Source organism: Martes martes, assembly GCF_963455335.1.
Source record: "Martes martes genome assembly, chromosome: 3".
In the NCBI taxonomy this organism is placed as follows: Eukaryota; Metazoa; Chordata; class Mammalia; order Carnivora; family Mustelidae; genus Martes; species Martes martes.
The window spans coordinates 175,574,596-175,590,897 of NC_137890.1; the positions used below are offsets into that span (position 1 = coordinate 175,574,596).

Consider the following 16,302-nt stretch of genomic DNA (forward strand, 5'->3'; position numbering starts at 1 on the left):
AATAAGACAATGTTACATAAAAGAGGCTTCCTTTGCCTATCTACCTCCCAAGGGCTCCATTTGTTTAAAAAAAAAAAAAAAAAAAAAAAGATACAAACCCAGAACTCCTGTGCCCCACTGGGTTCTTTCCATGGGACCAACCTGTTGCTGAGCTCTAGTATCTTCATTTTTTAAATGGGGACAAAAGTACCTGTTCTACTACTCTTAAGACTGATTTATGCATTTAATGAGCTTATATTGAAGGACTTTATAGGCTACAAAACATAAATGACAGCTACTTTGTATTGAGCATCAATTCTACTATCCTATAATTCTGGGAATAGTAGCAGAAGCTTTACAGACAGCATATGATCTCTTTTAATGCTCAACATAACCTTACATGGTTATTATAATTATATTCAATGTATAAATCAGTTAACAGATACTCAAAGAGACTGGTTGATTTGATTTGCTAAAGTCAAATAAGTCAAATAGTTGGAAAGGAGAAGAGTCCAGATTCAACTCAATACTACTTCCAAATAGAAGCTTTCCTTTCCTTTCTGCTCAAAGCTAGCACAAGATTATGGTAAGAAAAGGAACGGGTGAAATCACTGTATAACTTGCCCCTCCAGCAGAGCTGACAAAGAAAACAACTTGATAAAATCTATACTTGTAATTTTAGAACAGTCCACCTGAAATCCCTGGGCTTCATACACTGTTTTTACGTATCAAATATAAGGTGCAAAGTAAAAAACAGATGTTAAAGAAGCAAGAATAGAGTGTGCCATCCTAACCATATTCAAACTTAGATTTTTCACAAGTTCCATTCTACTCTTGTTGTCATGTGCACAGACAAATCAAAATAACACGAAACAGGAATAAGGACTTCCTTTGCTTTGGAAAACCAAGAAATGAGAAGATTTAAAATGCAGAAAAAAACATTTTTTTCATAGTAGCTAGTACACCTTCATTAGGCTTTAAGACACACTTCTGTTTATAACCTTAACACAGCCATATTTTTACTTTATAAAAATCAAGTCTCCCAGTAAAAATGGTATTTTATCACACTAATCTTTAAATTCCATCACTTTAAAAAGGTAGTTATACACACCAATTTCTAACCTCTTGGAACGTTCTGCAGAATAGATTTTAGTCACTGGAATGAATAGCTGCTCAGAAAAACAGCACTGCTTCAACTGTGATAGGATTTGATAGTCAATATTCTTGTCTTCCAGTAAAAAGAATTCATGAGCATAAACACTGGACTCCTTGTGGTTTCATCGATCAAGAGAACGTTTCTGAGCAGCTTCTGAGCAAACATTTCTTAACAGGTTGATCACAGATCTGGGGTCATCGCTCCTCATAATGGCACTGCCAGACACAATCATGTTAGCTCCTGCCTGGAAGAAGTAAATATTCAGGTTATGCTTCAAAGGAAGATGCACAGAGGCTTAAAACAGAATTTGTGGACTAGAGTTTCTATCCTTGCACTGTCAGCACTTGAACATATGAAAGCTACCTTGAGAGGACAGACTTAAGCAATCTAGTTCAATGAAGATAAAGTTGAAATACTTACCAAGTGAAGGTACCAAGTTATTTTTAAATAGGTTTATGAAATCACAGACTTGTGACCATCTTTAAAATAAGCAACATTGTTGCATCTTTGCTAATACTTAGAAAAAGCTGTAAAAACCTTTAATCCTCAATTCTATTAAGGTTTCTCCAAAATATGCCAATGCTGACCCAGCTATTAAAAAAACAAAGTATCTTTTAATCTTTATGTAGTTGACCCTCGAACAATGCAGGGGTCAGGGGTACTGACCCGCCGTGCAGTCAGAAATCCGCGTGTAACTTTTGACTCCCCCAAATCTAACTACTAATCACCTCCTGTTAACTGGAAGCCTTACCAATAACATAAACAGCTGATTCATAAATACTTTGTAAGTTACATGTATTATGTCCTATATTCTTATAATAAAGTAAGCTAAAGAAAAGAAAAATTGTTAAGAAAAATTATATATTAAGAAAAATTATATAATTGTTAAGAAAAATTATATTGTATAAATACAATACTGTAAAAAAGGACCCATGCAGTTCAGACCCATGTTCTTCAAAAGTCAACAGTGTATGAATTGGTAGACAATTACTACTAAAATGTGAAACTATAAAATATGGCAACATTAAATTTTCTCATTTTGATGTCAGAAAGAATGAAACACGTTTTAATGCACGTTTCACTGCATCCCACAAAGGCTTTGAAGGGTTTAAGAAAGATTTTCGAGATTCTTAATGTGGAAGCCAAGAAATCACAGAGAAAAGCAAGTAAGGTAAGTCCAAATTTAGTTCTGAGCTCCCCGGATTTAACTGGAGGAGGGAAACCCAACCTGTCCTGTGATCTGCTACCAGAACAAAGTACCAGGAAGCTACCGGGAGAGGCCCTGGAAGGGAGGAAAATTCCTCCCAGGAGACACTGTCATTCTGTGATACAGCACACTGCATCTCCAATGACAATTCTCATAAAAATGAAAACAAGCATTAGTTTTATAGGGTTACAGCTTGACATGTAAGCAGGAAAAGCCCAGCGACAAAAACACAGTTCAAGTAAAAAGTGGTCAAAGGATATGTGCTCACTAATTGTTTGGTCCACTCCTCTTTCGTAAATATCTCACAGCCAAGCTTTTGAGAAGTACCAAGCAGAAAAGTATGGCATTTATACAAAACACTGAAAGTGCAGATTAGAGCATGTCACTTAACAAAAATGGGCCATATAAACTTTAATGGCCTTCAGTATTACCAGAAGGGCTGGCACCCTACCCCCATTTTTTTAAGGATTTATTTTTTAAAGAGAGAGCACGAGCAGGAGGGGCAGAGAGAGAGAGAATCTCAAGAAGACTCCACACTGAGCGTGGAGCCCAATGCGGGGCTTGATCTCACAACCCTGAGATCACAGGGCCGGCACCCTCTTATGAAACTCAGGGCCTAACTCGGCTCGGCTAGTTACTTGGGAAAACTCATCCCTCCTCTACATAGAGGACCACAGGCATCCAGAAATCAGACCTAGATTTCCATCAGAAACAGCTCTAGTCAGTTCTTGCAAGGGACAAACTAGTAACTAATACACCTCAGTTACACAAAATAACCATCTTTTCACCTTATAAGCAGGTATGTTTTCTTTCCGTGTTTTGGAAAAATGTCTTACTCCAAGTCCTAGAACTTAATAATTTCCGAAAGGCTGGCATTAAGCATATTCTTTAAAAAACCAAAAAACAAAACAAAAAAACAAAAAACTTCCTTCAGCATTACTCAGATAGCTGGAACTTACTTTTTAATGAACATATAATTGAGAATGTATCACTTACTGCTCTTCATTTTCATAGTATTACATTTGAATAAGAAAAGTGCTCTTCCCAGAAAGAAAGGCAATTTAGGAAATGAAGGGGCAATCTCTTTGGCGCACAAGACAATGTCCTACTAGACACATTGGAAAGGAAACCGGTCTGGGTCACAGCTGAGGAGCAGTCTCACCTCTGCGCATTTATGGATAGTGTCAGGGCCTACTCCACCATCGACTTCTATGTCCAAGGATGGGAACTGGGTCCTCAACCAATGAACCTAGATATACACGAAAAAATAAGTGACTCCTATGGTGGATACGTGGGGGGGAAATAAAACCAAATAAACAAAAAATCAAAGAGCCATCATCAGCCAATGCAACACAACGCCAAATATCTCACACAATATTTATTTATTTGTCTACTTACTTATTTACTTATTTTAAGTGATCTCTGTACCCAATGTGGGGCTCAAACTCAGAACCCAGAGATCAAGAGCTGCATGCTTAGCCAGGCACCCCATCACACAGATAACTTTTTATGAATACAAACTACAATTGGGGATACTTTCCTTTTTCATATACTGAAACAAATTCAGTTTCATAAAAGCAAGGCTTGTTCTGTTTGGGAAACAGCATTAAATTTTTCATGCTTTTGCAGAGAATATACCTCATGCCAATAAGACAAACACAAAACCCTCAATACTCAATGAAAAGAGATCTCCCAAGAGGTCTGAAGGCTACAGAGATAATAGCTTTGAAAGAAAATTTCAAGATTAAGATGTTAATTTTTTTTTTCTCATTTCCAAACCTCCATCTTTTACAGCATCTGTCACACCATATTTCAGTGATCTGTAGGCATCCCTCCCGTATCACCTTCAGAGCGAGACAGGTCTAAATACACAAGTGGTTCAATGTACGCTTACTGAATGAGCACAAACAATAAAAGCCTCACCCACAAATGAAATAGTTTTTTACCTTTGGCATCATATCTTCCATGAATTTCTGCCCTCCAAACCCAGGTTCCACTGTCATAACCAAGGCCATATCTATCTGATTAGCCCATGGTGCCAAATACTCAACTGTAGTTCCCGGTTTGATGGCAAGGCCAACCTATAACAGAGACAAATTTGCTACATCACATTAGCAATTATTTACATATTTTATAACTGTGGTGCATCAGACCCAGTAGAAATACCTATTCTTAGAGAACAGAACAGACACAGACATGGAATGCATAAATTATTCAGATTATAAGTACTTTTTTAAAGTCAACAAGGCTACCCCAATGTAAATGTTTCTAAAAGGCAGTCATTTTCAGGAAAACAGTGGAATCTAGAAATCCTGTCTACCAAACAACTTATATTTAAACGCTGGTTTCTCAGCTGAAGAACAGCGGCCTCAGTCTGGTCTTGTCCGCCGATCACGTCCTGTCTTCCACCCAAACTTCCACACTGACAGTGAATAGTAGAGAACATTACTGTCACTGCTGACCTCTCACCTTCATCCCATTCTCCCGAATGTCTTTAATCAATGCCCCTGGGTTCTCAGTAGCCTCAAGATGAAAGGTGTATTGATTGGCTCCCGCTACGGCCATTGGTTTGACCCACTGCTCCGGCCTGGAGACCATCATGTGCATGTCTAGAAAGGAAAGACACAACTCCTAAATATCACTGAAAGAAAAATACTTGGCTCAGATAACTGAAGCCAGCCCACCATTTTTGCTGCTTTGGATAATGAACTATTTGGCATTAATTATTCTTAAATAATTACCCCCCTGTATAGCTAGATAGGGCTTTGGTTAAACTCACTTACCAAAAAAAACCCACATTTTTCCATAGAACTCTGGAAACCTAGGTCCAGGAAATGCCACTCTAAAGAACTTTTAAAAAGTCCTATTATTTATGTAGACTTAGTTCCTCATCTATAAAATAAGACAGCTAAATTAAATGATTCTACCAATATCTTAATGGAGCACTTACTGCACCATTAACTACTCGAGGCCCCAGGGACAGCGCAAAAAAACAGACGGACAGAAGCCTCTGCTGACATGGGGATTACATTCTTAGTGGGGGAGACACATCATAAAGAAGTAAACACAGTACACACTGGGATGGTAGTTAATACAGCCAGTGTGGCAGGCTGTGGGGCGGGGCGGGGGGGGGCGCGGTGTGCTGCAGCGGGGAGGGGAGAACGGATGAAGTCAAAGGAGCACAGGGTGAATAGACTCAGGACAGAGCTCTGGAGCCACTGGGCTTTATTCTGAATGAGATGGGGGGACGTGGTGGGATCTTGAGCAAAATGACAAGATCTCACGGAGAAGGCCACGGCAGTCACCCCAGGGGAGCAAGGATGACAGCAGCCACTGAGGCTGGTGAGAAGCGGCAGGCTTCTGGCTCTGCAGCCCGGGCCAGCCAGCCGGAGTGGCCGTGGGCTACCATGGTGGCCGGTGAGGGGGCAGGAGCCAGGAAAGCGTGGGAGGAAACTGCAGGTCTGACTGCATCCTAACCAGAGAGTTCAAGTCACAGAGACAGGCTACGGGAAACAGGGGGGCCTTCTGTAGGATCCTGACTTAAAACACAGGAGCAATTAACGAGAAGAAGGTGGCTTAAAAGAGGCTGAATCGAGAAATGATGCTGTCAGGAAGAAAAGAGTAAATATTCCTGTGCCAGATGGATGTGCTAAGAAGAGTTGTGAGACTGTTTGTTTTTTGCCAGAGGAAGCATACTTGATACAGCTGAGCTATAGTGAAAAAAAATTTCTAGTATTCTAGAACTTCACTAAGACCATAAAATGCAATAAGGCTTTGAAAACTATCAGGAAAAAGAGAATACTGCTTGACAAATGAAGCCAAGGTTAAAGTTTGTATTTCCAAACTAACAAAAGTAACAAAAACCTAGATTAATAGGTAAAACATTGTTTTTAAAAGACAGACTCTATTTGGTGTTTATTTCTTTGTGTTCTAAACAAAGAAAAAAATCAATCTGCTTTAAAATATCTAGTTTACTAATTTCTTAAGTTACCAGACTGCTATGTCGTTCAGTCTCCAGCATGCAGGCACCATGGGCAGCTCTCACTAGACAATCTCCAGTGTTCAGAGAGCCATGGGTCAGTGAAACTGCCTATAGTTAACGTACTGAGATCAGCAGTTCTCAAACATTCCGTCATCAGCCTTCCTTCAAGAATTACTGACGATTCCCAAAGTGCTGCTGATGTGGGCTATATTTATAAATATTTAAAACGTATTAGAAATTCAAACTCGGGGTGCCTGGGTGGCTCAGTGGGTTAAAGACTCTGCCTTCGGCTCAGGTCATGATCTCAGGGTCCTGGGATCGAGCCCCGCATCGGGCTCTCTGCTCAGCAGGGAGCCTGCTTCCTCCTCTCTCTCCGCCTGCCTCTCTGCCTACTTGTGATCTCTGTCTGTAAATAAATAAATAAAATCTTAAAAAAAAATTCAAACTCAGAAATTTTTAAGTGTCTACTTATTAATTCATTTAAAAATAAGCAATAATAAATTTATCACGTTAAAGAGTGACATTATTTTAGACTTTCATTAAGTTCCTACTGTCTGGTCTGACAGAAGACCTCTCTATTCTCACATCTGCTCCGCATTCAGTCGGTTGCATTATGTCGTTTTATGTGAAGGAAAGGGAAAAAAGTACACGGAATAGCCTTTTCAGACCAGTGCAGACATTCTTCTATTTCTACCCCAAAACTTGACAAGTAGCACTTTTATAAAGGTTAGCTGCAATGTGGCATCTGTAAACTCTCCCAGGGAACTGTCTGCACTTTGTTACACTGAAAGCCGAGGGCCTATCCTAATACACTTTTTTTTTTTTTTTTTTTTAAGATTTTATTTATTTATTTGACAGACAGAGATCACAAGTAGGCAGAGAGGCAGGCATAGAGAGAGGAGGAAGCAGGCTCCCTGCGGAGCAGAGAGCCTGATGCGGGGCTCGATCCCAGGACCCTGAGATCATGATCTGAGCTGAAGGCAGAGGCTTTAACCCACTGAGCCACCCAGGCGCCCCTATCCTAATACACTTTGAAAGGATCTTTTAAGTACCAGTTCACTGAATGACACAGATCTTCCAAAGACTGACACATTTCGTTATATTCTATCAGAAAATCACACTTGTTAATATCACTACAGATTTTATCAGAACAGCTGTAAATAGCGGAAAGCTAATGACCTCACAGAGGCAGACACAAGTTTTTCAAAATTCCAATTTTCACTTGCAAGCTCTAACTTTATCAGTGGAAACAAAAATGAGGTCTCTCCCTTGAAGTGACAGGCTAACTTAGTTATTTCAAAGAAAATGGCAGTAAGATACCCGAGCCTGATAACCACAGTTCATCTGCCGGCTGTTCATTCAAGTGAAAATGGTGTTGGTGAGAAAGGCAGCCGGTCAGTTCACAACTCAGAGTGGTGCAAGAGGTTTTCCTCGAGAAAACCATCATCACCCCGTAAGAGGTTTTCCTCGAGAAAACCATCATCACCCCGTACGTAGGAGAAATGCTTCATATGTACTTCCCATTCTGCCACAGAGTAGTAAAAGAAATTCACCTAAGTATCAAGATTTACTGTAATTAATAATCTGTACTGATTCTTCAAGGATATTTACTATGAACAACAGGGTGACGAAGAGTAACACAGAAACTCCTTGGATAGTTCAATACCATTGCTCTGATTAGGGCCACGCAAACTCACCACTGCTTTTGTACTATCAGTACAAAAAATGGCAAATAACACTATCTTACGAAAACAGTGTTCACCTCCTGTTCCATCTGCAAGGGATTCCTGTGGGTGCTCAGACCATACCTGAAGACAGCGGATTTAGATAACCGCAAAACAAAAACAAAAACAAAAACAAAACACAAAACCAACAGATTTTCCCAATCACTTGATTGCTTAATGGTTATTTCTACTCAATACTGAGATTGAACAGTTCAGAACTTCAGCAGTTATACATGCAAGTTGTGAATTATTTCTTAGAATATACACATGAAGCAGTTACCCAACCACCAAGATCCAAGAATTAAACAAAAAACACACTTCTTAATGTAAGAAACAAAGGTCACAAAACCCAAACTTTAAAGCGTTTGGAATCCATTCATCTTTACTGCAGACCCACTTCTAGACAGACTGATGAGCAAGTTTATTGGCAAGTAAACTAAAAGCAGAAAGAAAAAGCAGACTGTGTGTGGTCGTGTCAATAGGGTTGGTAAGACAGGCACAAACACAGGAGACACAGACAGCAATGAGAAGTGATGCCAGGAGCCCAAATAAAAGAGAAAAAGGAAAAAAGAATTCGTTTAAATCCATACAAAGCCAGATGCACAGGACTCCGCAGCCATGGCACAGCGGGCACAAACAAGGTTACTCATTGTATTCACCTCTGATACTCCTAAGGACAAATTTTTCTTGGTAAATTCATTTTTAAAAATGTAATAAAAAAGTTTAGATCATGAGAGGATTATATTCCATTATCTGAAAATTTCAAAAGGGTGAATGTGCTAACTGAATACGGTTTCCCTTCTGCTCCATAAACTGGTAAGGTACATTTTCTCTCGTGCCAAGTCCATGGATACTACAAGGCTCTGCCCGAGAGACATTTCTACAATGATGGCCAGGTTCCACACACCGCACCGTACAATGCAGCAGTCACCAGACTCACATGGCTATCGAGAGCCTGCGATATGGTTAATGCCACCGAGAAGCTTCATCTTTCATTTCTTTTAATCTGAAGTAACTTAAATTTAAATAGCCACACGTGGCTAGTGACAACCATATAGGGCTGCGCAGCTAGAATCCTTCATAAAATTGGTCCATAATCTACTAAAAAAAAAAAAAAAAAAAAAAAAAAAAATCTAAGTTTAAGCCACGGCTAACTTTGTTTAAAAGAGCAATAACAACGTGAGGACTAAATCCATGTTCATGAGAAATAACGTCCAGGTTACTGGGTCTTCTTAAAAGTCTTAACTCACATTATCCCACAATACCACAGTGGAGCATACACAGGCCCCACTTGCAGAAACTCCAATTTGCATGTAATAATTGGTTTCACTTCTAAATTCGGATGTAACAATTACACTAAACTCCAATTTTGTGTCTACGATTACCTTTAGGAAAGCCATAGTAAACGAAGTGGATTAAATTCCTGCTCTAAAGGAGTTTACAGTTAGATCAAAGTAATCTGACTGAAGGAAGTTCTAGAAAGAAAATTCATAAGGTGATAGGGTAACTGGACAAAGGTTAATTTAGGATGGGGTGCTCAGAAAGGCCTCTCTGAGGAAATGCCAATAATTCAGGGCCAAAAGATAAGGCAGAGCCGGCCAAGTGAACAGTGCTCCAGGCAAAGAGATCAGCGAAAACTGCCAAGGCCCTGAAGTAAGAAAGAGTCTGGCTTATTACAAGCAGCCAATGGAGCCTCGGCACAGAGAGCAGGCAAAAGGGCTCAAGATGAGATTGGAAGCTGAGAAATAAACCGTCTCCTTTTCCTTTACTCGAGCAACACATCCAGCTTCCGACAGCACAACACCCACTTACCAAAGAAAGGATCCTGGCCTAGCTGCTTTCGGAGGCTTTCTACCACAGGGTGCCCAAAGGTGATGTTGGGAACAAAATGCCTATAAGACAAACAAAATCTTACTCTGAAAATGTTTTCGACTCAGTTTCTGTATTTTTCTCAAATGTATTCTCATGGGGGTTAGGAGGATCATCTGTGATTGCAGCATTTTTCAATGCAATATTTAACATCAACATTATTAAACAATACCAAAAACATCTCGATAATTTCAGCTTTACAAAGGAGTATTTCCTTGATATTTCAACAAATCATAACAACGTCACAAGACTTAACTCTATAATTCATCATCCGACAGGTAAAAATGGAAGGAAGACAATCAAAACCCAAAAGTTATGACTTGCCCAAGTCACACACTAGTTAGGGAGTTCTGGACTTTAACATGGGTCTCAAACCCTCATCTGTCACAGGATGCCTGTGGCTACTTCTAACCCACCTCTACCACAGGGCACTAAATGACAATTAATTTAACATTTCTTAAAGATTATCAGCAAAGAAGCTTGATGTGTATATTAATAACCACCATTTCCGGAGGGTTTACAACATGCCAGGTGTTATACCTTCTTTCATTACACCTTCACGACAGCCTCACGAGGGAGATGCTGTTCTATCTCCACCTGAAGAGCACAGGACAAATAAGTTCCTTAAGTCACCCAGTTCATAATCGGTGGAGGCAGGATTCAAACGAGGTCTTCCTCACAACCGACCCAAAGTACTTCACACCATAACCTACTTCAGGTAGTCTTTCAATCACTAGCTCACTACGGTGTTTAACAAAACCCCTCTATACACGGACCAGCCTGGGTTTTATACAGAAATATGGGAGTTCCTGCCTACCTAGAGAAGCTTGCCATCCCATTGGCAAGGGATGGCTAAGGCCTCGACAGAAGCCATGACCTTTCGGTTACAGCTGTTGGTGAGAGCCAACTCCTTTCATATCCAGGTGGCCCGTGCAGCTGGAGCTCACCAAAGGACTGTGAATTTAAGTGACGGGTGGCACTACAGAACCCAGGAGGTTAAGAAGTATTCCTTTTTTGCTCTTACTTTACCTTCCTATCAGTAGAGAAACCCTTAGGGAACGGCAGAGTCACAGGACGGAAGGAGACAACGTCCCCTAATTTCTTCATAGAAGGACATTCACACTCAACCGTGACGGGACCGAGAACAAACTTTATAATATTAATCCACTGAACTCTGGGCTTTATTGGTTAAAAGTAGTAGACGTGACCCTACACGAGGATTACAAGAACAGCTAAACAAAAACTGGGCAATATGAAAGTAATATGGCACTTGAAAAGAGGGGAAGATCACAAGATTTACAGAATAAAGAGAATTTATAAAGATGGGAAAAGAAATGAAGCGAAGGCAGAAATAAGCAAGTCATATTCAAAGAAGGAGAGGGGGCAGTGTTCAGCTTGGCGAGCAGGAGAAGAACAGGAGGCCGACTCCGTCACATTAAGGGTATCGGATGCCAGGCTCGGTGGTTGTGGACTCCCTCCTGTGGTAAATGTGAGGTGAGGTTTTAAAGCCAGAAGCAGGCGGGCTCAGTCCATGAAGCTTGTGACTTTTGCCCTTCTCAGAGTTGTGAGTTCGAGCACCACAGTGGGTGTAGAGATGACTTAAAATGGTAATATTAAAGCAAAAAGCAAATACAAAATAAAGTGCAAATAATAAAACAGGATGATGGACCGGGCAGTACACTGGAAGAAAGGAGGTGGGTGTTGGCAAATGGCAAGAACAGTAAGAATGGAAATGAAGACAGATACACAGGACAGGACTGTTAACTGATTAGATTTGTAGAGCTGCACAGAGAAGACACCACGATCAACACCTTAAGCTTAGAGGACAGACAGAATAAGTGCTCATAAAAAAATTAAAACTTACATGGGCCAGCCACCATTCCAAACACGCTCCATATGTGAACTCATTAACACCTCACAAGGGGGTAGGTACTCCTAATACCTGTACTTTACATACCTGTACTTTACAGACAAGGAAAAGAGGCTCAAGGTCACACAGCCAGTAAGTGCCAGAGGCAGACATTAAACACAGGCCACCTGGCTCCAAAGTTCAGGTTCTTAACTACTATGCTCACCTGCCCATCTACTGATGACTAACAAAAAAAAGAAAGTTCAGGGGAGGAGGAGGAGAGTTCAGGAATCAGGACACCTCTGAGAGGGACCGGGTAAGGTGGACACCGGGTAAGCAGGGACACCTGCAAACACTGTGGTCCTTGGAGGCTGGCTTTCCAGTACTTAGGAAATCATTCTACTGTTAACTTAAGAGCAGTGACTGCCTGCGCTACAGATAAGATGCTTATTGTGTTTACTTAGAACTTGAGGACCAGAGAAGCAGACAGTGAGGCTTACTGGATATTACACAACTCTGGGACAGAAGAGTTGGATTTTGTTCCCTGTTCTTGTAATTTGCTGCATGGCCTTGGAAGGGCTTTTGTTGCCTCAACTTTAGGTTGCCTTTATAACCAAAAGAGACTGTCTACTTTCACATATATCTAAACACACACATCTTGACAAAAAAGAGGAGAAAAAACCAAATATACCTTTAATTTATTGGGAAACAAGAATAAAATATTACCTATAACTAATGATCCTCAAATTGTAGGACTAACTGCACTGATGATCAGAGCAATGCACTGGGTTCATGTCGGCCACTCGAAGGACAGAAACCTACCGACACCCTCAGAAGAAACAAAAGGCTTATGGTTAAGCCAAAACAAACAAACAAAAAAGGCAACAAACCCAAGCATGGAAGTCAAGGGGTCCTAATCTCCCTGACAACAGTAACCCTGGGAGCACCCACCACAAAAGTATCTACCGGCCCTCCTCCAACCCTATGACACCAAAGAGGACCTGAGAATCTAAATTCTTGACAGATTCCCCTGGGAGTTCTTAGACTAGCTTGGAAAATACCAAATTACTTCACTATCATGAAGAGAAAGTCTTATCAAGGAAGCCTGCTTCACCATTACATTGTCTTTTTCCCCCTTAGAGGTACGTTCTGAAGTCTGCAAAGAAGAAAACACAATAAAAAAGTATCTTTTCCCCCCCCCAGAGACTTACTGAGATTAAGCTATAATTGCTTCCAACACAGGTATACAGTTATTTTCTCTTTCGTCATGTATCATCATGAACCTTAAACTTGGTTTGTAACTGTCAAACAATCGATTTCAGACAGATAAAACCTTTACCAGATCTCCCAACAAGGCTAAGATGGTAAGAAGACGATGAAGGCTGATCTAAAATGTAGCAAGGCTGTAACCAGAAAACATTTCCTGAGAGTCAGGAAACACAATTTCATGTGCCTACAGGGGCTAGCAGAAAACACGGAGGAGCACAACAGGGCAGATGGGGAGAGGAGACAAATGAAGAACATCCACTAGCCTAGCTAATGGTGGCTGCCATTCAGCTCCAGCCCATTGTGGCCTCATGAGGCTGTGGACCCACTATAGGCAAATCTCTGGATGTTTGTCAAAGGTCAGCAACCCAGTACTAATGTGAAATCTCCCCAATTTTAAATCCCGGTAACCAATTTAGAAACCGCATATTTCCTCTGTTCCTACACTTGGGACCAACACATTTCTGGTCACTGTCCTGTCATGACAGGTGTATATGCATTCTAATTTTCTTTTCTAGAGAACTCACCTATCCTTTTTTTCAAGTATCCAACCATACTAGTGCACTGCCCCCCAACTCTCTCAGTATTCCCAAAACTCATTCCTGACTTTCAAGATTGAAGACATTCAGTTTTAATCAGGAGAGAAACTGGGGGCTTCAGAGAGAAACAGGTGCATCCAGATTGTAATACTGGAGATTTTTTTTAAAGGGACCAGGAAAACAAAAAGCATGAAGGCAATATCCGGAGGGAAGGTAAGCTGTGGCTGGCCACTTTGGATAAGGGAATCCAGACCCCCACTTTCATACACCTGGCCTAAGAAACCAGCCAGCTTTGCCTCTTCTGGTAGGACATCAGGAAGAGGCTGACCATCCCTAATTCCTCTTCTGCAAAGGGGGGTAAAAATAGCTCTTAGCTCAAAAAGTTGTGAATGTTAAAAGGGAAAGGGCTTTAAAATGGTGCTTGGAGGATTTAATTTTGTCAAACCAAGAGGTTACTTGGTAAAGGGGGAAAGGCATCAATAAAAAACAAATACTTTTATCTTAATAAGCTCCAGGTTTGCCATAAGGCTGGGAGGGGACAAAAGTGATTCATTAGAAAAACCTCTATTATAACAGAACCAATCATTCATTCAACCAATTATAACTAAGCCTGTCATGGTGCTTTACCTGAGGAGAACTGAGGTGAGCCAAAGAGACCCTGCTTTCAGGGAGTTTATAGCGTAGCAGGAGAGATGTGAAATAAATAACAAAAATAAGTGTATAGTTACTCTTTGAGGAAAAAGAATGTGTTACTCGTTCTCTTCAAGCCCAGTTCCCACAGAAGACAATAGTTTCTGACACAACACAAGCTGTTGCCTGTTCTAATCCTGGCTCCTCCATTTCCTAACTAGGAGACCTCAGACAGGTGATTTGACCTCTTTATGTCCAATTCCCCACTGTCACATGCTGATGCCAATAACAGCACCACCTCATAAGGTTGCGTGAGTTAAACCACAAAGAGTATCAGAACAGAAATAGTTAAGTGTTCAAAAATATTAGCTATTACTGGTATCATTAATATTCCTAATATTCCTAACCTGTGGACAGAAACAATTTTTTTCCAGTTATTCAAACATAGTACAAAACTTATTTAAAAACCAAACTGCTTTCCCTATTAAAAAGACTACACACATACACTTGTAGCCCACTCTATCCTGAGGTAGGTATCTCAGACACAAAATTGTGTCCCGGAGATGAAGTACACACTCCATTCAGTTACATGTAAAATTTCAGAACTTTCCAGAAAAGCAGAATTATGTCTATGATAGCACAACAAAAATCAAGTTTTTGTGAGAGATAATACTTGCTAATCTCACATACTTAGCCTAGAATTCTCGGTGTTCTAAGACCAAGATTTTGCCATTACCAGTTGGGATACTGATAACTGAATGAGATGCAAAAGGGAAACAACAGATTTAACCAGACAGAACAAAGGAAGACAAAAACTCTTCTAACAGGAGTGACATTAAAAAGAAAAGGAAGTCACTGATCATCTTTTGTAAATAACACAAATTTGCAAATTTGCATGAGATCACACAGGAGTTTTACCTATTTAAAATAAATTTATTTTTCTGCCCCAACCCAAGGTAATGGCTGTTATTCAGGCTAGTTATCAGCCGGGCTCAAAAACTACTTGGTGACCCACAATTTGCAACTCTGTCACAGTGTTGTGTAATCCTGAGAAAGTCCTACTGTTTTCTCTAGGTTCACTTTCACATTTTACAGCCAACTTCAAGAAACTAGCATCATCCTGATTCTGAACAATATTACGTGCTGTAACTACAGTGCTTAAAAGTTACTTACAAAAAACTGACCTCCCTGAAGAGCAGGGTGCCTGAAGAGAAAATAAACAGGAAAATCAAAATTCGAACAATGATACAACAACTAATAATTACAGAGAATTTACTGTATGCCAGGCACTGTGTACTTTACGTGTTAGCTCATTTCATCTTCCCAAGCTGCCTAAGCGGTACGTTCTATTATTACTCCCATTTCTCACAGAATGAAACTGAAGCTCAATGAGGTTAAGTGGCTTGTCCCAGGTGATCCATCCAATGGCAGAACTCGGGCAATCGGGCAATCTCACTACAGGCACCAAGCTCTTCGTCGTTACCCAAACCTGTCTCCCCGGCTTTGCCACTAACTAGCTATATGAACTTGGGCAAGTCATGCCTATCCCCTTGGGCCTCAGTTTCTCTAACTGAAAATGAGAGACGTGTCCTAGAGGTTTACGATTGCGACCCGGTCCCAAGTGCTGGGAGACCACACGTTACGTGGGGGGGAGGGGAAAAGGTGGAGGTTTGGGACGCTGTCGCAGCCCAGGATTCCGCCTCGGGTTCGCTCCAGGAAGGGCCTTCAGGACTCTCACCCCAGTCCCTTTTTCAGGACCGCGTTTAGAGTGACGCGCTCCGCGGTACAGGGAAGCCGTGCACCCAACAGGCACTCAATAAAGGTGCGCCGAGCCCGCCCCGCGCGGCAACCCTGACCCGAGCCCCGCGGAGTTACCCGTCCATTACATCCAGGTGCAAATAATCGGCCCCAGAGTCCAGCATCCGGAGACACTCGGCCCCTAAATTGGCCAAATCGCTGTTAAGGATGGACGGGCCAATCCTGCAGCCAGACGCCATGGTGCTGATTCCCAAGAGCAAGTTACCCACGAGTCCCCCGGTAAGGCGAAAGTGTTGCCCCGATTGGCTGCGCAGTTTTAGCCCCTTCCCGGTAGAGTCTTCCG

At 41.2% G+C, this 16,302-nt stretch overlaps 1 protein-coding gene across 2 annotated transcripts; it reads right to left on the reverse strand.

The window, feature by feature from the left end:
- Positions 1-206: 206 nt before the first annotated feature.
- RPE (ribulose-5-phosphate-3-epimerase) lies at positions 207-16,302 on the reverse strand. Of its 2 annotated transcripts, none has more exons than XM_080799292.1 (6): positions 16,077-16,302; positions 9,861-9,940; positions 4,812-4,951; positions 4,289-4,423; positions 3,505-3,591; positions 207-1,379 (listed from the first exon to the last, which is right to left on the reverse strand). In XM_080799292.1, exons 1-6 carry the CDS (start codon positions 16,196-16,198, stop codon positions 1,257-1,259), a joined length of 687 nt encoding a protein of 228 aa, XP_080655418.1. In that variant the 5' UTR covers positions 16,199-16,302; the 3' UTR covers positions 207-1,256. The 2 variants fall into 2 exon arrangements, with proteins under 2 accessions (XP_080655418.1, XP_080655419.1); XM_080799293.1 differs by lacking the exon at positions 16,077-16,302 and adding an exon at positions 15,375-15,440.